General features: G+C 34.5%; 1 protein-coding gene across 1 annotated transcript; it reads right to left on the bottom strand.

Moving 5' to 3' along the window:
- Window positions 1-22,297: 22,297 nt before the first annotated feature.
- LOC129808672 (estradiol 17-beta-dehydrogenase 11-like) lies at window positions 22,298-22,747 on the bottom strand. The gene has a single exon (XM_055858445.1). The coding sequence runs from the start codon at window positions 22,745-22,747 to the stop codon at window positions 22,298-22,300; it is 450 nt and encodes a 149-aa protein (XP_055714420.1).
- Window positions 22,748-22,948: the final 201 nt, after the last annotated feature.

Genomic DNA, 22,948 nt, shown 5'->3' on the forward strand with positions numbered 1-22,948 from the left:
ATCTAATTCATAGAGAATTTTCTGAGATTTTCCTAGCATTCAAAGTCAAGAAAATCTGTGGAAAATTGATAAAAAAATCGGTTTTTTGAGAGATCTCAGGTTTTTTTTGGACACTTTAGAGGCATTTTCCTCCAAGAAAAGCCATTTTTCTTCTTCAAAAGGATTTTTTGGGAAATCTTCCGGCTTTTCAAGTGTTCCTAAGATCGGAAAAATCTGTGGAAAATTGCATCTCTGTGAATTTTCTGAGGAAAAACCTTGGAACGATCTCAGGTTTTGTTTTTAGGAAACTTTTGAGAGATTTTCACAAAGAAAAACTATTTTTCTTGTCAATTTTCTGGCACAACTAATTCAGAGAATATTTTCTGGGATTGTACATGCGTTAAAAATCAAGAAAATCGGTGGAAAATTGGTGGAAAATCGGTGGAAATTCAATTCTTTCAGAGATCTCAGGTTTATGAAGACTTTTGAAGCATTTTTCACCAAGAAAAGCCATTTTTCTTCTTCAAACTAATTTTCTGGGAAATTTTCCGGGTATTTCAAGTGTTCCCAAGATCGGGAAAATCAGCGGAAAATTGTATATCTGTGACTTGTCTGAGAAAAAAACTTTCGAGAGATCTCAAGTAAAGTTTGTGGAGACTTTTCGGGAAGTTCCACTACGGAAAACTATCTTCTTTCCCAATAGCTAATTCAGAGAGAATTTTTAGATATTTTCCATGCGGAGAAAGTGAAGAAAAGCTGTGGAAAATTGGTGTAAAGTTAGTTCTTTGAGAGATCTTAGGTTTTTTGAAGACTTTTGAAGGAATTTTCCACCAAGAAAAGCCATTTTTCTTTTTCAAAAGAGATTCCTGAGAAAATTTCCACTTTTACAAAGGTTCCTAAGATCGGGAAAATCATTGGAAAATCTGTGGAAAATCGTTTCTTTAAGAGATCTCAGGTTTATTTTAGAGACTTTTGAGTTATTTTCCACCAAGGAAAAGTATTTTCCTTCTCAAGAACTAACACAGAGAATTTTTAAGATTTTCTATACGTTCAAAGTCAGGAAAATTGATGGAAAGTTAATGGAAAATTGGTGGAAAATCGGTTCTTTGAGAGATACCAGGTTCTTTGGAGACTTTTTGAAGTATTCTCCACCAAGAAAAGCCATTATTCTTCTTCAAAAAGATTTCTAAGAAATTTTCCGGAGATTTTAAGTATTTCTAAAGATCGGAAAAATCAGCAGAAAATTGTATACCTGTGAATTTTCCGAGGAAAAACCTTCGAGAGATCTTAAGTAAAGTTTGTGGAGACTTTTCCGGGATTTCCACCAAGGAAAACTATTTTCTTTCTCAATAACTAATACGAAATTAATAACGAGTTGGAATTTTTTGATTTGTGAAAGTATTTTAGCAATAATCGTTACAACTCGATTATTGAAACTTTTGAAGAATTTTCCACCAAGGAAAATCTATTTTCCTCTGTGAAAATCAGGAATAAAATAATTTATTACTTTTTGTTTATAATTTTGTGATTTGGAAGGTGTGTAGAGTTAATTGATGGGCCCGAAGAGCCATTTTGTCTCTTCAAAATTGAGTTTTCACTCCAGAATTTTCTCTGTTGAAAATGATTTGTGGGTGGTTGGGTGGCTGTGGGTGGTTTGGGGTTGGCATCTTGAGGCGTTTCAGAAGGACGTGGCAAAAGCGTCGACGCTTTTCCTTAGCGAATCACTGCGCGATTGCGCTTCCCTGCGACGACTTTTTCCATATACCCAAAAAACCCCCCTTGATTTTCCTTCGCTTTTCCCCCAAAAACCACCCCACAGGGAGAGAACGCGTTTTCATGTGTGTATGTGAGTGATTTTCCTTTTCTATCTTGGCAGGGAAAATTTTGTGCCTCTTATATATCCTTATAAGGAGCTACATGGCGTCTCTTTTGCGCTTCTCCACTTCGCAAAATATCTTCGACGCCCTCGAGAAAATCCCTCCAAAAGCAATTTTCCCGGGGATCTCCTACATCTTAATATATATTTAAACATTTTCCCAAAAACCACCCACATTACCATCCTCCCACCCTCCTGCCCGACCGTTATAAACCCTCCAAGGTACAAAAGAGCACTCCCGCTTCAGAGATTTTCTTCGAAGGAAAGCAGCGTTATAGAAGGAAAACTAATTAAATTTTCCTTCTTACTCTCTTTCTCACTCGCTCGCTCCTTCATTCTCAACCACCATTCTCAAGAAAATTTGATTAGTTTTCCGAGGGAAAAGCACCGTTTGCACTGAAAGAAAATACCCACTCCCCTCCCCCCCACCCCTTTTTGCTGTGGAGGTCCCATCAGAATGAGGAAAATGGGAAAATCAATATGGAATATATGGAAGGAAAACTTTGCCATCTTGGGCTGCTTTTATGTCCTCCCACCACCCAATCGCGCCACAAAATTCACAGTAAATTTTCACGCGATTTTCCAACATGATCACTTTTCATCACATTCGGGGAAATACTTTGAAGAATTAATATTTTTCCACTGATTTTCCCGATTTTAGGAACACCTGAAATGCAAGAAAACTTCTTTAGAATCTTCTTGAGGAAGAAAAATGGCTTTTCTTGGTGGAAAATGCCTCAAAAGTCTCCAAAAGAGAACCTAAGATTCCTTTAAGGTTTTCCTCAGAAAATTCACAGAGATACAATTTTCTACTAATTTTCCCGATGTTTAGGAACACTTGAGATACACGGAAAATTTCCCAAAAAATCTTTCTGAAGAAAAAAAATGGCTTTGGTTGGTGGAAAATTGCTTCAAAAGTCTCCAAGAAATATGAAAACTCTGAAAGAATCAATTTTCCACCGATTTTCTTGATTTTTAACGCATGTACAATCCCAGAAAATATTCTCTGAATTAGTTGTGCCAGAAAATTGACAAGAAAAATAGTTTTTCTTTGTGAAAATCTCTCAAAAGTTTCCTAAAAACAAAACCTGAGATCGTTCCAAGGTATTTCCTCAAAAAATTCACAGAGATGCAATTTTCCACAAATTTTTCCGATCTTAGGAACACTTGAAAAGCCAGAAGATTTCCCAAAAAATCCTTTTGAAGAAGAAAACTGGCTTTTCTTGGAGGAAAATGCCTCAAAAGTCTCCAAAAAAAAACCTGAGATCTCTCAAAAAACCGATTTTTTATCAATTTTCCACAGATTTTCTTGACTTTGAATGCTAGGAAAATCTCAGAAAATTCTCTATGAATTAGATATTCTGAAAAAGAATAGTTTTTCTTGGTGGAAATCTTCCAAAAGTCTAAACAAACTTTACTTGAGGTCCTTTCAAGGCTTTCCTAACACAATTCGTAAGGAATACAATTTTCCACTGATTTTCTCGACCTTAGAAACACTGGAAATACCCGGAAAATTTCCCAAAAAATCTTTCTGAAGAAGAAAAATGGCTTTTCTTGGTGGAAAATGCTTCAATAAGTCTCCAAAAACCTGAGATCTCTCAAAGAAGTGATTTTCCACCGATTTTACAGCAATTTTCCACACATTTTCTTGACTTTGAACGCATGCAAAATCCCAGAGAATTCCCTCTGAATTAGTTATTAAGAAGGAAAATAGATTTCTTTGGTGGAAAATCCTCCAAAAAGTCTCCACAAACTTTACTTGAGATCTTTCAAAGGTTTTTCCTCGGAAAATTCACAGAGATACAATTTTCCGCTGATTTTTCCGATCTTAGAAACACTTGAAATCCCCGGTAAATTTCCCAAAAAATCCTTTTGAAGAAGAAAAATGGCTTTACTTTGTGGAAAATGCTTCAAAAAGTCTCCAAAAAAAAAAAACTTGAGATCGCTCCAAGGTTTTTCCTATGGAAATTTACAGAGATACAATTTTTTGTTGATTTTCCCGATCTTAGGAACACTGGAAAAACCCGGAAAATTTCCCAAAAAATCTTTTTAAAGAAGAAAAATGGTTTTTCTTGGTAGAAAATGCTTCAAAAATACTCCAAAAAGCCTGAGATCTCTCAAAGAATAGATTTTCCATCAATTTTTCACAGATTTTCCTGACTTTGAACGCAAGGAAAATCTCAGAAAATTCGATCTGAATCAATTTATTGAGAAAGAAAATAGTTTTTCTTCGTGGAAATCCCTCAAAAGTCTCCACAAACTTTTTTTGAGATCTTTCAAAGATTTTTCTCAGACAATTCACAAGGGATGCAATTTTCCACTGATTTTCTCGATCTTAAGAACACTTGAAATCCCTGGAAAATGTCTCAGAAATCCTTTTGAAGAAGAAAAATGGGTTTTCTTGGTGGAAAATGCTTTAAAAAGTCTCCCCAAAAACTTAGATCTCTCAAAGAATCGATTTTCCACAAATTTTCCACAGATTTTCTTGACTTTGAACGCGTGGAAAATCTCAGAAAATTCTCTCTGAATTAGTTATTCAGAAGAAGAAGAGTTTTCCTTGGTGGAAATCCCCCCAAAAGTCTCCACAAATTTTACTTAAAATCCTTCCAAAGGTTTTTTCTCAGAAAATTCACAGAGATACAATTTTTCACTGATTTTCCCAACTTTAGAAACACTTGAGATATCCGGAAAATTTCCCAAAAAATTTTTTGAAGAAGAAAAATGGCTTTTCTTTGTGGAAAATTGCTGCAAAAGTCTCCAAAGAACCTAAGATCTCTCAAAGAACCGATTTTCCACCGATTTTTACAGATTTTCCACAGTTTTTCTTGACTTTATTTACATAGAAAATTCCCTCTGAATTATTTATTGAGAAGGAAAATAGTTTTCCTTGGTGGAAATCCCCCCAAAAGTCTCCAGAAAACTTACCTGAGGTCTCTTCAAGGTTTTCCTTATACAATTGACACAGATACAATTTTCCATTGATTTTCCTGACTTTAGGAACACTTTAAATCCCAGAAAAATTTCTCAGAAATACTTTAGAATAAGAAAAATGATTTTCTTTGGTGGAAAATACTTCAAAAATCTCCAAAAACCTGAGATCTCTCAATAAATCGATTTTCCACCAATTTTCCATCAATTTTCCATAGATTTTCTTTACTTTACGCACAGAAAATCCCAGAAAATTCTCTCTGAATTAGCTATTGAGAAGGAAAATAGTTTTCCTTTGTGGAAATCCACCCAAAAGTCTCCATAAAATATTTGAAAAACTTTTTGTAGTGTTTTTTCTCAATTTTTTGCTGAAAAATCCAATTTTCCACTGATTTTCTTAATTTTGGGCACATTAGAAAGCGTGGAAAACTTTTGCCAGGTACCCTCTTACAGAGAAAAATTCCTTTCCTCGATGGAAATCATTGAAAATTTCCCGAAAGTTGTACCAAATCAAATTGAAGAAAAGTATTTAAAGTACCTTCTGCATTTTGAAACATTTATCAAAAATCGAATTTTCCACTGATTTTCTTGATCTTAGGCACAATGGAAAGTGGAGAAAATTCCCATGGAGTTTCTCTTAGCAAAATGGTATTTTTCCTGGATGGAAAACCTTCAAAAATTTCCACAAAAAAATAGATTTAGGAGTTTATTGCAAGGTGTTACTCAAATATTTCTCAAAAATTCAATTTTCCACCGATTTTCCCAACCTTGGTGGCACGGGAAACTTTGAAAAATTCTCTCTAGGCAGTTGTTGAAAAAGAAAATTGCCTTCTTTGATGAAAATCTCTCAAAAGTCTCTGGAAAATAGTTTAAAAGTGTTTTTGCAAGGTTTTTTCGCAAAATTTTTTCTTCAAAAAATACATTTTCCCACGGATTTTCTTGATCTCGCTGGTGGGTAGGAAAACCCTTGGAAAATTCTTCTTTGAAAAGTTTTCATTGTACTTCAACAGAGAATTGTTGGGAAAAATTAAAAAAAGAACTTTCTGTTAAGATTTTCATTTAAAAAGAAAATCACTGAAAAATCCTAAATCACTCAATTTCCACTGATTTTCCCGATCTTAGAAACACTTGAATAGCAGGAAAATTTCTCAGGAATCTTCTTGAAGAAGAAAAGTGACTTTTCTTGGTGGAAAATGCCTCAAAAATCTCCAAAATGGACCTGAGATTTCTCAAAGAAGCGATTTTCCAAAGATTTCCTTGACTTTGAATGCTCGGAAAGTCTCAGAAAATTCTCTACGAATTAGTTATTGAGAAAGAAAATAGTTTTCCTTGGTGGAAATCCCTCAAGTCTCCAAAAACTTTACTTTAGATCTCTCGAAAGCTTTTCCTCAGAAAATTCACAGATATACAATTTTCCATTGACTTTTCCGATCTTAGGAACACTTGAGATACTCGGAAAATTTCCCAAAAAAAAAATCCTTTAGAAGAAGCAAAATGGCTTTTCTCGGTGGAAAATGCTTTAAGAATTCTCCAAAAACCTGATATCTCTCAAAGAACCGACTTTCCATCAATTTTCCACAGATTTTCTTGACTTTGAACTCCTGGAAAATCTTAGAAAATTCCCTCTGAATTACTTATTGGGAGGGAAAATAGTTTTCCTTGGTGGAAATCCCCTAAAAGTCTCCGCAAACCGTACTTGAGATCTCTCCAAGTTTTCCTTAGAAAATTCACAAGAAATGTAATTTTCCTCTGATTTTCCTGACCATGGAAACACTTGAAATCCCCGGAAATTTTCTCACGAATCCTTTTGAAGAAGAAAAATGGCTTCTATTGGTGGAAAATGCCTCAAATAAGTCTCCAAAAACCTGATATCTCTCAATTTTCCATCATCTTTTCATCAGCTTTCCACCAATTTTCCACAGATTTTCCTGATGTTGAACGCATGGAAAATTTTCTCTGTATTAGTTATTGAGAAAGAAAATAGTTTTTCTTGGTGGAAATCCCTCAAAAGTCTCTACAAACTTTACTTGAGATCCCTCCAAGGTTTTTCTCCAGAAAATTCACAGAGATCCAATTTTCCCCAGGTTTTCCCCATCTGAGGTGCACTGGAAAACCTTGGAAAATTCCCATTAAATTGTATTTTCGTGGGAAAACTGCTTTTATCGTTGGAAATCCTTCCGAAAGGTCTCTACAAAGTCTTTTGTTCAAAAAATCTTTTTAAAATTGAATTTTCCCGGGAATTTTCTTGATCCTGTGGCACTCTTGGAAAGTGAGAAAATTCTCTTACCGAGTCATTCTGAGGAAAGTGGCTTTTCTCAACGGTGAAAAACCAGAGAAAAGCAGAGAAAGTCTCTGTGAGGACTTGAAGAATGTTTGAGGAATGTCAAAAGGAACTTTCAGTGGATTTTCCGGTGAAAATTCCTGTGGAAAATTAGGTGAAAGTCAACGAGGAGACTGTGAAGTTGACGAGGTGGAAATTCCGGAAATCGTCGGGAAAAGCAATTCACTCAGGGAAAACTCATCAACTTATCGCAGAGCTTTCGGCTCGGTCTCCAAGCCTTCATTAGTGGTCAAGTCTTTCAATTGTTCTCTGAGATTTCCTTCATTAATTGGGTCAGTTACTTGTTTTATAATTTTTTATAAATTTATAATGTTTTATAATGTGTTTTACAACTGTGAAGTTGCGATTAAAGTGATTTTTCCTTCGAGAGAGAGTTCTTAAGTCTCGCCCCTTTTTTTTTTGTTTGAGGTTCAACCCTTTTGAGGCTGATCCTGTTTCCTTATTTGGTTGATTGTGAGAAAGTACCTTCCTTTGGCGGGACTCTGGACACTGGACAAACCACTCAAGGTCACAGGAAAGTCGTCTTCTGAACGAGTTTCCAATCCTTTCAGGTTTTTCGCGTGGGAATCTCACGGGATTCTTCACAGGTTTATCGACTTCTAGAAGGGTATCATGGGAACCAAATGGATAGTATCATATGAGGTAATTCCAGAAATATTTGAGGGTTGATAGAGTTTTTCGAATTTTGTATTGTCTTGTCTTTGAACCTGTTCTTCTTTAAAACAAAATAATTGTAAATATTTTAATCCTCTATCACGTAGAACCATCTCAAGACGGTAACTCCTATAAATTGCATTTACTGCGATAATATTACTTATTTGAAGTTGAAATATCTACAGTGTCCTCAGTTGTAGTCTTACTAACTTATTTTCTGAAGCTGAATCCAGTGCAAAAAAAAATTATTTTAAAGTAATCTAATGCTAGTAAGGGTTTTATTGTAAAATTTTAACACTATAATAGTGTGAAATCTGATAAATTAATTATTTAATTGCGATCTGTGTAAAATTTCTCACTGTTACGGGGTTATCACACTTGCACATTAAATTTTTGATGTCATTCACATTAATTGTCGCTTGTGAGCGTCCAAATATGTTATTTGTGTCTTTGAGTCACTTAATATTTGGGGTTTCTCTATTTATTGATAAAGAAGTAGACTTGGCCTGCAAAAATAAGTTTAAATTTACCTAAAGCACAAATATTTTTCACATTAAAAAATTAATGAGAAAATCGCATTAATTTTTCGCATTAATGCTATAAATCAATTTATATCAAATTTTGCAGGTCAAGTCTACCTTTTTATCAACAAATACATCAAATTTTGAATATAAAATGATTCAAACACACAAATTACACATTTGGACTCTCACCAGCGACAATTAATGTGAATCATATTAAAATTTTAATGTGCAAGTGTGATAACACAGTTATAATCATAAAAATTTTTCAACAATGTTTCGCGATTTAAAACTGTTTGACAAATTCTAAAAATTACCACTATTATTGTATGCTTACAGTTTTCACCATTATTATAGTGTGAAAAAATACACAACTTTATGGTATTTTTTGTCACATGATCAAAAATTAACACTACTATAGTTTGATCATAATTTTTAACACTATTATAGTGTGAAACCTTGTGTATTTCAACCAAATTTGTTGAATTTTTAAACAAAAGTTGTGTAAAAATTGTTGAATTTCCAATTAAGACTTATACTTCAGTCGAGATGCTTTTCATTGGGCAAAAGTCATATAGAACATCAAATATTTATATGCATAATAAGTGTATCGTGAAGAACCGAGTACAGGAAAAACCAATTAAAATGTTTAAAAAGGCAAAAAGATCAAAATCTTTGTAATGAGAAGAAAATTCAACAATAAACAGAATTCAACAATTTTTGAATTTACACTTAAAAATTCAATAATTTTTAAATTCAACATCTTGAAAGTCAACAACTTCAAATTAAACAATTTTAAATTAAACACATTTTCCAAATTTAACACTATAATAGTGGTGTGAAAGATTACACACTATAATAGTGTTAATTTTTTTTACTGTGTAGCCTGAGTATCTATAGATTTCAGTCTTCCTTTGAACTTAAAAATTTTATCACATAAAAGGCATATTAATTGCATATTGCATAATTTTAAATAAATATTTTTATTAAGTTTATAATTTACAACCAATAAGCATCTATTTTAACTTTTACATACCAGTCATTCATGGAAAATTCTGCATTAAAGCCTTTTTTTTTAAATTCAATTTTTTATTATTCTCTGGAAGTATTTCCTACAATTATCGGCTTTAACCTCATGATTAAGTCATTTTCGTCGAAATAAATCTAAAACTAGTCTTAAAGGGACAGATAATCCTAACCAGCTTATGTAGGTGAGATTCTTAACGTGAGCTAACTCGGAGTGCATGCAAATTCGATTTAGAGCTGAAGTTGGGAGACGCCATTCAGTTATCTTGAATCAAATTCGTGAAATTATACAAATTTTGTATTTAAACCAAAATATCAAGGATTTGGATAAACTGACAGAAAAGTGTTATATGGGTGAAATGTAGACCAGAATGTTCTCTATAATTTTCCCATAGAACATGATCTCATCGATTACTCAGAAGTCAAGATAAGCGAGGTTTTTTGTTTCTTAACTCGTTTTTCGACCAGAGCGCCCCAAGTAGTCATTTGTTGAACTTCAACTATATCAAAGAATTGTTGTCTTTTGTGGGACTTTCCATTTAAAACCCTATTTTAAGTGTCTTGGTGGAGTAGAGGCAGTCAAATTGGCATCTGAGTGATTTCAAAGCGTTATTATGGGAAAAATCAATTTTTTCACACTTAAACGACAAAATCGGACAGATCGCATTATCTGATCGAAAAATGATGTATGGACGAAATGTAGAGACAAATGTGCTCTACAATTATGTCGAAGTAATCATCAAAATCGGTTCAGCGACAGTCGAGATAATTGAGGTTATGTGATATTGAAATTGGTTTTTCGACTGTCACGCCCCTGGTGTTGGTCCCACGAAGTTCAAATATTTCAGAAAGTTGTAGCATTTGGTGAGATCTTTCGTTTAAGTCCTCATTCATCAAAATCGGTCACATAGAACCGGAGATATGATTTTTTGAATTTCGTGAACTTTGACCCCTCATATCTCCGGTTCTGTTTTAACCACAGCGCACATACGCACCATTTTGGAAACGTCCTAGACTGGACTACAACATACTAAAATTTCATTAACTTGCACAATGCCGTTTTTGAGAAAAATGTCTTTGAATTTCGATGAATTTTGACGCTATCACAGCGCCACCTGTGGTGACTTTTTGAACTTCCATCTGAAAGTGCTCATCGAGACGAAACCGAAAAGGTAAAATTTATGTCGATATGTTAATTAGAACCGGAGATAGAGGCCGGTCAATGTTCGAACTTTGACCCCTTATAGCTCGGGTCAGGGGTTATGGATCGACTTAAGGTTTTTTTTGTTTGATAGGTATAATCAACGGCTACAACATACTAAAATTTCAGCCCGATGCACAATGGAATTTTTGAGTTATTTAACTTTTAAGATTTAAAAATTTTTCTTTTTAAAAAAAGCGCCCCTAGCGGTGGTTTTATAAACTTGCGATGTTAGAAGGGGAGGTGGCATTTCACGAGAGCTTTCCAAAAAGCCCTCACTTTTTAAATTCTGACAATGAGAACCGGAGTAATGGCCATTTTAAGAAATTTTTTTTGGACCCTTATAGCTCGGGTCAGGGGAGTCGGGGGACCTTAAGTTTGGTATTGATGGAAAGCTCTAAGGCCCAGCTATAACATACTAAAATTTGAGTCCGCTGAATGCCATAGGGGCGGAGCTATTGAGAAAACAAAAAAGGGTGGTCTTCAAAATGGTGGATGGAGGGGTGAGGGGTGGGGGGTCTATGCACCAAGTTGCAATTTTCACCCGATATATAACCTTTGCCGAAAACCGCAAGTCGATATCTTTTTTAGTTTAGGAGCTATTAAGCTCCAAAGAGCGGCCGGCCGGCCGGCCGGCCGGGAACGTAACTTAGCCACATATATATTCGGAATCAGGAAGTGACGAAACACATTTTGGCCAAATTTGAGGTCGATCGGACGACATGAAATTTTGTTAGGATTATAGTAGGTGAGATTGTTAAGAATCTCACCTAATATGTTCTTTTATGCGTTTAAAATTAAAAACATAAATTAAATCTAATATTTCGGAGTATTCGTAAGCTGAAAGCTTGCTAAAGCCACCAAGAAAATTTTTTTCTTGACAAAAATTACGGGAAATTGATTAAAAATGGAATGGTGAAAGCTCTTTTCTTTTTTTTTTTGTAATAATTTATATTTTGTAACCATAGTGTAGTAAACTTTTTAAATGTGGAGGCCTCTAAAATGTGGGGGCCCGGTTCCTTGGCCCCGGGGAACCCACCTAAATGCGGCACTGTTTTTTCGACAATAGGCTATTGGATGGTATATGTCTCATTCGTGGCGAAAAGTTGGACCATTTTTCCCATTATCCTGTGGAATAATAAATTAATAAACTAATTTGGAAAAATAATTCATTCTTATTAATATTTTATAAATATTTAATTTAAAAAAAAAATTATTATTGTAATTATAATTTAATTTAGATATTTTAAAATTAAAAAAAAATATACAATAATATTGTATTTATTAATTAATTTAATTTTTCATATTTTCTCTGATCAATTGCAATAGCAGTCTCCCAACTTTCCAATTCTCACTCTCGATGTCTCTCCAATTGGGCACTGACCGTACTACCATCTAGCGGCAGCTTTGGTCGCTGCCTCAGTAGTACCCTCCAATTGCCTAAACTTCCGCAATTCCCCGTGATGTGGCAGCACTGTCGGCAGTCTTATTAGGAAAAAGAGAGTCCTTTGGATTGTCTTGTGCTTGAGAATTTATTTGCCGATGGCGTTGGAGGGGAGGGGGAAGGAGAATAGTCTTAAGGGGAAGTATTTTGGCCTTTTGCATGGAAAAAATAGGAGAAAATGCCGCGATTTAGGCAAAACAGGGGCAATCTCTCGTGAAAATTCAACGAAAAAGACATTATTATTCGCTGTATACTCGATTTATTTGTATGTTTTTTTTTTAATTTTATTTTTATTTACAATTATTTTTGTATTTTATCCTGGATTGAAATTTGGATAGTAGAAAGCTGGATAATGTATTTAAGTGAGAAAAATAATTGTATGAAACTTGGATAAGGGTGGATAGTGATGTATTTGTTTGGTATATAGTTAAATTGTGCATTTAACAGCAATATTATGCAAATTAGAGCCCTGTAGACTTATTCAATTAACCTGGATAAATCTGGATAAAGTTGGATAAAGCTGGATAATATTCTTTTTATTGTTTTTTTTGAAAAACAAAAAATCCAAGTATGATTTAAATGGACTAAACTTACCTTTTAGCGCATATTTGACCACTTTTCACGCAGTTTCTCAATCAAAAACATAAAAAAAAAAACCAGTACACCAGAAGACAAAAGGGGAATTATCGGACAAGGGGATAGAAAAAGGGGTTAAAGAGAATATTCTCACTTCTTTCTTCTTTTTTTATTCAATCGTTATCCTCAAAACTCATCAACCAAAACAACTCTCCCTTTCATTTTTGTCTTGGGCAATCTTCAGATAGGGTTGCAAAAAAGATTTTAAATAAAAAGAAGAAGAAGAAGAGGGGAAAAAATCCAAAAATAAGGGGAAAAGACTTTTCTCGATGGTTTGTGTCCTTCCAAAATGCCAAAAGAGAATTCTGTGAACAATCAAATTATAAATTTGCGATGAATTTATGTTTATTTTCTTGTCCTTTTGCTTCCTTGTATCTTCGCTAAGATATTTTCCACTTTCTAAATTTATTAAAATTATGTGTTATTTCGGGCGGGCAAGGGGGTGGTAAGTGGGGCAGGAGCATGAATTGGCGCCAAAAAAGAAAGATATTTCTTCCTTTTTTCCATCTGTACAATATCATCAAAATTTTTCTCTATTTATTTCTCTTTTTTTTTGTTGCTATTTTCTTTCTGTTTTCTTTCTCTCCAAGGAAATTTTCCACAGCATTTTCTCTTGTCACAAGAAAACATATTTTCACGTCCCTTCACAGAGGATTTATAGAGAGACCTAGGTTTTTTTTTGAGGATCAGAAGAAATAGCCAGATGAGAGCAATAAATAATTATTTTAACTTCTGTAATTTAAAGCTTTATTGAATACATCTCAGTGCATTTTCCAACTTTTCTGCAGCACAAATGTCAGGATCTAGAGTTCAGGAATCCTGAAGGCTCTTCATTCCATCAGATGACTCCCATGTCTCCTTCATTTCCTTAAATAAATGCAATAAATGCCTCGTTTAGAGACAAAAAAATCATAGAGGAAGTAGGGCTACATTGTTACATGATTTTTTCGCCCATTTCTAAATGAAGGTGGTCTTTACAAATAGGATTATTTTATTTAGATCCAAAATTGTTTTCTCTGTCCGAATTACAGTGGGTGTCAATAGTTTGTTGTCTAATGCATGTTTGAGAAATCAAGTGAAAAAAATTATAGAAAAAAAATTACTTTTTCAAATTTTTCTTTTTGCAGATAAGTTCCCTGTAATCCGTAGATATTATTTATATTTTTCGAAAAAATAATCAATTTTATTTCATATCAAAAAATAATTGTTTTCCAAAAGTTGGTCATTTTTGAAAAATCAAAAGTTTGTTGCCTCATTTAAAAAAAACTAATTTAAAATGGTCAAAACATGCAACCAACTTTATGTAAACCGATTACATTTTGGGTTTATGTCATTTAATTCAATGTATCTTTCTCTCGCTTTATTGATAAGCTCAATGAATATATTGCTAGATGCACCATTCATTCTGGTCAGGGTAGGCGTAAAGACAAGAAATTAAAGCCCTGGATCTCTAATGATCTACTAAAGTTGATTTCCTATAAAAATAATCTTAGTAGGCGATACAAGAAGCACCCTGGTGATGCTCGTTTAAAGGAAAAGCTTAGAGCCATTGAGAGGAACGTGAGAAGATTGGTCGTCGAGGAGAAGCGTAGATATTATGAGGACAAGTTTCGGGAGGCGGGAAGGGATGGAAGAAAGCAATGGGTAATTATCAATGAGGCATTGGGTCGTAATGCCAGGAGTAGGAATGATTTGATAGAGATAAAGTGCGGTGGTATTTCGATAACTGATGAGAAGATGATCGCGGATAAAATGAATGAATTCTTTGTTGAGGGTCCTTTGAATATAATTAATTCCAATAATGCAAATGCATCAGACAACCATAGGGGCAACGTTTCCTCATGCTTAAATAGTCTTTATCTAGGTCCTATAACCGGGATGGAAATATTAAAGGTTATAAGTTCCCTTACTAATAAGAAGTCTGTGGGTTATGATGGTATTTCCACCACTTGCGTAAAACATATAGTATTCTATATCGTCGATATTCTGAAGGTGTTGTTTAATCGTTGCCTGGAAAATGGGGTATATCCCGATTGCTTGAAATCCGCGGTAGTCGTGCCTATCTTTAAAAAGGGTGACAAAACAGAAATGAGCAACTATCGCCCAATATCTTTATTATCTGTTTTTTTCAAAAGTTTTTGAGAAACTCTTGAAGACGCGTTTGATTGATTTCCTGCACAGGACTAAATTCTTCAGTGATTATCAGTATGGCTTCAGGGAGGGTAGAAGTACCGAGGACGCTATGCTGAGGGTAATGACGGATGTGTATGAAGCTGTAAATAATGGGGACTGTGTCTCAGCTATTTTCCTTGACTTGACTAAAGCCTTCGACACTGTCAACCACGAGATCCTTTTGGATAAGCTGGGTAACTGTGGTATCAGGGGGATTGCCTTAAATTTATTTGCTTCCTATTTAGATAACAGAACACAACTAGTGAAGATTGGGGATAGCTTTAGTGGGGCACGCACTCTAAATCCCGGAGTACCTCAGGGCACAGTCCTTGGTCCGCTCTTTTTTCTGATATATATCAATGAGTTTCTGAACATGGAGCGTGAAGGGAGGGTGGTCGCATATGCGGATGATCTTGTACTGCAATACAGAGGAAGTTCGTGGGCGGAAGTCGATGGCAGCGTAAGCAGGGACTTGAGGTCCTCCAAAGCCTGGCTTGATGAACATAACATGGTTATCAGTAACAAATCAAGGGCTATGCGTTTTCTCCCTCGAAAATCAGATACTACTCCTGAACCCATTGTATGTCATTCATCTGTTTGTAATGGATACGTCTGTCTAAACTCTTGCTTAACAATTCCATATGTTGAAGAGTTTTGTTACCTTGGAGTAACTATTGATGCCTCACTCAATTGGAAGCCTCAAATCCAAAAACTGAAAAATAGCCTGCTCTCTATTATTAGTAGTTTATTTCATATTGGCCGCTTGTCCCCTTTGAGTGTCTCCCGCATGTTTTATTTCGCGTGTGTAGACTCTCGCTTACAGTATGGTCTTACACTTTGGGGCAGTGCCTATCACACTAACTTGAAGCCCGTGAGAATGGCTCAATGAAGTGCTTTGAGAGCCATACTTCGTAAAAGTAAGCGCGATTCCTTATTTAAGTCGTTCATTGATCTCCGTATACTCCCTCTCTCGTACAGTTTTAAATATAAGACTCTTAGAGTGTTTTTTGTCCGTGGTGGTTTTTATAATACTAATAGAGGTAGACCACTGCGAAGTGTAGCACCCGCAGCAGTTCCATTTCCGCGGAAGGAACTTTTTAAAAGATCCTTTTTATATGTGGCACCTTCTCTATATAATGAACTGCCTCTAAACTTGAAAGAACCACATATAAGCTACCAGACCTTTTCGAATCGATTGAAGCGCTTGATTTGGGCGGAGTATTGCGCTGAACGTCCGGGGTTCATTTCCGCCGCGGGATAGTTACATAATGCGATGCGTGCTTGGGATAATCCAGTCTCTGCTTCTTATGAGTGGTTGGCGGCTTGCAGGGATACCTTATGTACTGCCTAGGCTAACTCATTTATCCTGAAACTGAAGCTCCCTCACTAGCTTTGCCTATGTTTGGGTTTTTCTCTCGGCCTTCAGCTTCTCTTTTGCCCGAAATTGTGAAGGTCAGGTGGGCGCGGGAGGCTTTGGGGTTTGCCACGGCGGGGGTTTTCTTTGGGTTGTTGTCTGGGCTCTGGGAGGCGGTGGCTGGTGTCCCGGGTTCTTGTTGCGTGTGTGGATGTCCCGTATTTGATTACTTCTGCTGATGCTCGGGTCTCACTTTTCATATGCGCATTGGAATTTGTAGTCTTTTTTGTATTATTTGATTTGCACTCGTGTAGTTTATGACATTCTGCTTGATCTTGTTTTATTTTGTTTTGTCTTTTTCTCCACGTCTCTTCATTTTTCATCGCGTGTCTATTCACTTTTTTTTTCTTGTTTGATTTTCTTTTTGTTTTCTTCTGGGGGCCTCTTCGTGGCCTTCATACGTTTGACAGTTTTGGTTTTCTTTGTATCCCTGGTGTTGATTATTCCCTTTCCCCATCATCCATTCCTATCCCTTGCTTAGTCTCCAGCAAATACGTACTACTCCTAGGAGTCCATGCTGGGATCCACCTCTTTCCATCTGCAAAGCTTCTCAAAACACACTCATATATTATCTAATGATGAATTGTGAAAATAAATATGGCCTATACGACCAGTGATTCGGGATTTTCTGCCGTCTTGCCGGATGAGGTCGGTTGTGAAGTCGGCGGCAGCCGCAGATGGTTTAAGAGCAAATAAATCTATCTATCTCTATCTATTTGAGAGGCAAATGGTGGGTTTGTACATTTTTAAACTTGTCAATGGTAAATATATGTATATAAAAGTGATTATAGAAAACAAGAAATAATCTAATTTTGGAGCACACATCATGGGGTTACTATCAGAGATACTTATAATGTGGTTATCAACTCTCTGAGTCGAATCATTGGGTCTATTAGTAACTTTTTCGGAATGTAGTCGTACTTCTTTACCATAAATTTTGAATATTTTATGTATACATTGACACGATTTTCCATAAAATTTGACAATTGACGACGCAGATTCATTCCGGCAGTATCACTGGACAATTTCCCACCTTTTAACTTTTTGTAATTTGCCATTTTAACCTAAATTATGAATTATCAAAAAACAGATTATTTCTTGTTATTTATCGTCCAAATATGTTATTTGTGTCATTGAGTGTCACTTAATATTTAGGTTTTTTCTATTTATTGATAAAGAAGTGGACTTGGCCTGAAAAAATAAGTTTAAATTTACCTAAAGCACAAATATTTTTCACATTAAAAAATTAATGAGAAAATCGCATTAATTTTTCGCATTAATGCTATAAATCAATGTTATATCAAATTTTGCGGGCCAAGTCTACCTTTTTATCAACAAATAGATCAAATTTTGAACATAAAATGATTCAAACACACAAATTACACATTTGGACTCTCACCAGTGACAATTAATGTCAATCATATTAAAATTTTATTTTTTTTTTTGCAAATCCACCATTTGCTTCACAAATGACATAAGTTCAAAATGTAACCGGTTTACATTAAGTTTGTTGCATGTTTTGATCATTTTGAATTGGTTTTTCAAATGAGGCAACAAACTTTTGATTTTTCAAAAATGACCAACTTTTGGAAAACATTAGCCGTACTCACTATGGCGCTGTTATCTTGTAATATCGTTATCTCGTTATCTCGTTATGTTCTCGTAATGTATTTTATAAATGAAAAATTATAACAAGATAACAGATTACGGAGATTACGAGATAACAACGCCATAGTGAGTACGGCTATTTTTTTTTGATGCGAAATAAAATTATTATTATTATTATTTTTTTTTTTTTGAAAAATATAAATAATATCCATGGATTACAGGGAACTCATATGCAAAAAGAAAAATTTTAAAAAGTACTTTTTTCTATCATTTTTTTTTGACTTGATTTTTCAAACATGCATTAGGCAACAAACTATTGACACTCACTGTATATGGCAAAAAGCAAACTAGGAGTAAAAAATTAATAAAGAACAGTAAAATATCTAATAATGGTTAGTAAAAAACTTTAAACTTTACAAAAATGGGTTTAATTTATATATATATATATATATATATTATATATATAGCATCTGAAATTGTTGTAAATAGAATGAAGAACCCTTTATTTTGTCTTTGCCAAAATTTGGACGATAGTATCACTGTTTCCGATTTTTTTTTATTACTGCTCAATTTTAACTCTTTACCGTGTAAACAGACGGAATTCCCACAAAATATTTAATTCCGGATGGAAATTCCCATATTGAACCGTAAAATTTTTACCATCTGCTCTATGCCCCTCTGGTGGACTTCAAGCGCAACACAAAAATGCTCCGAAAATTTGAATTTCAATTTGTGTTTTTTCCGAATACAAATATAAATACCAAAATGTTTATTTAGAAGATATTTAATGTACTTTATTTTATTAAAATGGCTTTATTATAGGGGAAAGTGACCATGCTTGATAATGTCCAACCTTGATAATAACTAATTTTTTCCTATGTTAATCAATAATTGTGACTCATGGCAATATATTTTAATAGCTAGTCCTAAGCCTCACATTTCCTGAAAAAAAATTAGGAGCGTAGCCCTTTTTTCCTAGTTTTGGGAAGCAAAAATCAAAAATAGACCCAAATCTGTAATTTCGATGGATGATATTTCATACGATTTTTCATAGTTAATATTATTTATCAAAAGAAATTTCAATTACAGGTCATTGAGGGTTGACCATGGTTAATATTTCTGGAAAAATCTTTTTCCTAAGAAAGCCTTGTTGTGTAGGTGGTGGAAAATTAATAAATCCTGCCTGTGTCCATGCTTTAAAATAAGAAAGAGCCATGCTTGATAATTCACTATCATTATGTCAGATTCTTTCGTCCTCACACCTATTGCAATCATGCGATTTGATCGAATACTAGAATCTAGAAAGAAAAAAACTTAAAGTCAATAAACCAAAAATAATCTGACTCAGTTATGCCGCAGTTGAGTATTTATGGAACAAATTTGCATTATTTTCACATAAGAATATTTTTTCAAGATTGCAAAAACCGATTACACAATGAAAGAATCACATCTTCCATAAGCTCCTACAGCTTATAACTGATTTTTGTGTATCTTTAACATAACCTCACTTTCATATTTTGTTTTTGTTTTTTTCAAAAGAAGTAAGTTCATGAAGATTGTGAAACATTTTGTGATTCAGTTCAAAGTAAGGTGAGTTAATTATTTTATTCATTTTAGCGATAAATACAATATAAAATATATTCTATTTATTTACGCAGAAGATCCAGAAGGTGGTGAAAAACAAAGTGAGAAGCGAGAAACGCAACAGTTTGGATGAGACAGTCAATGCAGACTAATCTTCAGGAAATTTCCCAAAACAGAACGAAAACTAGGGACAGGACACTTCTGCAGTCTTTGGAATCCTGATCTTCCGGAAAGTCAGCAGTGGACTTTGAGTTCAATGGTTTCCGGAAGTGGTATCTTACTCAATAAAATCTTACGAAAATCTTACTCAATGAAAACCGCTTGAGATGCTCAACTGCCCCTGAGGGTTTCTCAAAATCTATACTGATGGTCCTGTTCATCCGATAAAGCTTTAATCCTGAGCAAAATCCCTAATTCTGCTACTGTGTAGATTGGATATCTTCAGGAAGTTGTGCGTGCCTCCAAAGAAATTTTTAGGGGATATCAGGCTTCACAAGGCAACAGTGGAACTTAGGTGGTCTTCCACTCCACGTTTCTATTAACTCACTCATTTATTAACTTAAAAATTCATAAAACATTGGAAAATAGAATTGTTTAGTAATATTATTCATCAGATGTTTTATTTTCGTTTATGTCAATTGACATAACCTTCAACTTTCGTGTCCATATTTTAGAAGAATGGTTTCATTTTTGTTGTGAAAATACGTCCTAGAAAAATTGCTTAAAAGTGATTCTTTATTATCTTAATCCATGTGCAAACAAATTAATCAGGTAGATTAGAGTTCTGTCTAAATATTAATGTGTCATTTTTTGTGTCCGGTGTAATATTTACAGCGGAAAATGGGCTTATATAGGTAGGGAAAATCTCTATACAGGTAGGCATCTGGTCCAACCTTTATAAAAAATCGCCACTGTATTTTCATTTTCCTTATGAGGAAATTAAAAGGATTTCCAGGAATTACTTCAGGTGGGATTATGAACCTTATAAGTAAAACATTTTTTTGTCCTGGTGGAAAAAACGCTGCGATTTATGTAGTAGTCAGGAAAAAAAATCCAAAACTCGGACATCATTTTACAGTATCAAGCATGGTCACTTTCCCCTACCACAATGATATTAGTAATATTATCTATTAATACATTTCATGGAAAATGCTTTAAAATATCTAGAGAAATTATTAGAAACGTTGTTATACTGAAAATATCTCGTCAAAAACACCCAATTAAAGAGGATATATCAACGATTGATCTTGGATATCTTTGCTGATAGAACCTATTGATAAATTTCAGTTTAATTGTAGTGCTGACAATTTAAAATTTTATAAAGTTTTAGAAGAAAAAGTATAAAATATCCCTGGAATACCAAGCAGTCAATCTAATCTGAACAGAAATGTTTACAAAGATTAGTTAATTGTATAATAATTGAATACACATTGTTTTTAAAAAAAAAAAAAGAAGAGGATTGTAAAACATTTTAAAATTCTATTTCCAAAAAAAAAATTAAACAACAAAAAAATATTGAAGTAATATTTCACATCCGAAAAAGCGGTTTATATGGTTTCTGGCTATAACTTTCACCAGTGAACTTCGACAGTTCTTACCTAATCGAAATGAACCTTTTGACAAGATGGTTGATATTTGATCCCCTGAAAGGATCGCGAAAAGATCTAAATGAATCTTTCATTTTTACCAGGCAGTGTAATAAATAGTAGGGGAAAGTACTCTAGGTTGGACCAGAAAAACGAAGTTCAAACATTAACATTTTCTTCTGTGAAAATTGACATTGTATGTTAATTTTCGATGCACCGACAAAGTCTCTAGTTCTTTAAGATTCCACGCCTACATCATTTAGGATTCAAAAGTTCTTAGTTTCTTCTTACAAGAATATTAAAGATATTGTGTCGATTTGGTCCAACCAATGGTGCAGTTTTTACCTTCGAATGTGGCGGTACATGCCTGTGAATCTTGAATTTTCTAAGAAAATATTGCTGACGATACATTAAACGACCTATGATGAACTAGCTGGAGGTCTAATTCATTTACTGAAACTATCACTGCAGTGAAAAGCGCGAGTAAATAGAATCTTTTTAATTTTTTTGTCAATTACTGCTTTTCTCTTTCCAAAAATTGATAGAAACGCCATATTATCGATATGTCAACCCTAAAATACGACTGTAAGAGAAGGGTGATGCTTCGAGAGTATTTTGAAGTAAATAAATTGAGGTTATGTAGATTCCGGAAATAAAAGAAAAATGTTGAAAATTGCGTCTCATTATGTGATATTTTACCAATGAAGTTTACTGTCTATTTGTTACTTGTGACAATTGAATATACAGTAGAGTTCCTCAAATTTGAACTCCTCAAATTTGAACGACAGTTGAGTTCAAGATGTAAAATTTTGAGGTTATGTGAAGAAAGTTTTGCGTGGAGTGCCATTTTTTTCTGGTATTTCCTCAATATTATCGTTTTATATTAACTTCCGCAAAAAATTCCATTTATTTCACAATAAATTACATTGATATATTCTCTAAAGTTGTTTATCTTAATTTACGGAAAGTGGATTTCACATGAATTCCGTTACGTTTTCGAAAAAATCGTTCAAATTTGAGGAGTGAGAAATGTCATCTATACCCCCCCAAATGTTCAAATTTGAGGAACTCTACTGTAAATGTAAAGTTTTAGAGCAAAATTTAGAATAAAAAGGCATACTTGTGCCTTCCCAAAAATCCTCTTGCACTTGTTGTCCTAGCGATTTCTGCCCACTAATTATCCGGAAGTATCCGGGTTTAGCTTCATTGTGTCTTTCAGTCTTCATCTTGGAAGATTCAAGAAAATATTCTGCAAGGTTCTTTTCCTCTTCGATTTCCAGATATTTAGATTTCCAGATGTTGATATCGCGGTGTTTTAGCCTTGTCATTAGTGTGGGATTCTTTTTGTCTCCCATTCACCCTTGGTCTCCTTGGTCCACTTAAATCGTATCACAATTCCGACTTCCGCTTTAACCTTCTTGGCCACCTCAATGATCTCCTCACACTTCGAGACGTCACACACAAATGCATGGGCTTTTCCTTTACGGGAGCAAATTTCTTTCACAGTTTCCTTATTTCCCTCCTCATTGATGTCCCAGCAGACAACTGTGGCTCCCAGTGCTGAATATTGGAGTGCCATTTCCCTGCCAATCCCATGATCAGTTCCTGTTATCAGGACAATCTCCCCCACCACAGATTTTTCTTCCGGTGGCTTGAAGAGTAGGTAGATGCCCTCAAATACAAAATAGGTCCACTGCACAAAGATCATGATGAGGTCAAATATGAGCAGAATTGCGGAATAGACTCGAGCACCGGCAGTTGGGTTGTACTCCCACATGATTTTGCTCAGAATTTCTCTTTCATTTTTTCTAAGTCACTTTCATTAAATTTCAAAACAAAATATCTTGAGAATACTTCAAAATTCTTTTACCACACATGAAGCAAAGTAAACAAAACTGTGAGGTTATGTCGAGCAATCATATGACATATCAAATGGCGGTAGAGTTGCCACATGAACATTCGAAGGCATGTAACTCTA

Source organism: Phlebotomus papatasi, chromosome 5 (genome assembly GCF_024763615.1).
Source record: "Phlebotomus papatasi isolate M1 chromosome 5, Ppap_2.1, whole genome shotgun sequence".
Classification (NCBI taxonomy): domain Eukaryota; kingdom Metazoa; phylum Arthropoda; class Insecta; order Diptera; family Psychodidae; genus Phlebotomus; species Phlebotomus papatasi.

Bases quoted from the DNA above. Each gene is read 5' to 3' on its own strand.
- LOC129808672 (XM_055858445.1), bottom strand. From the start codon at position 22,747: ATGTGGGAGTACAACCCAACTGCCGGTGCTCGAGTCTATTCCGCAATT.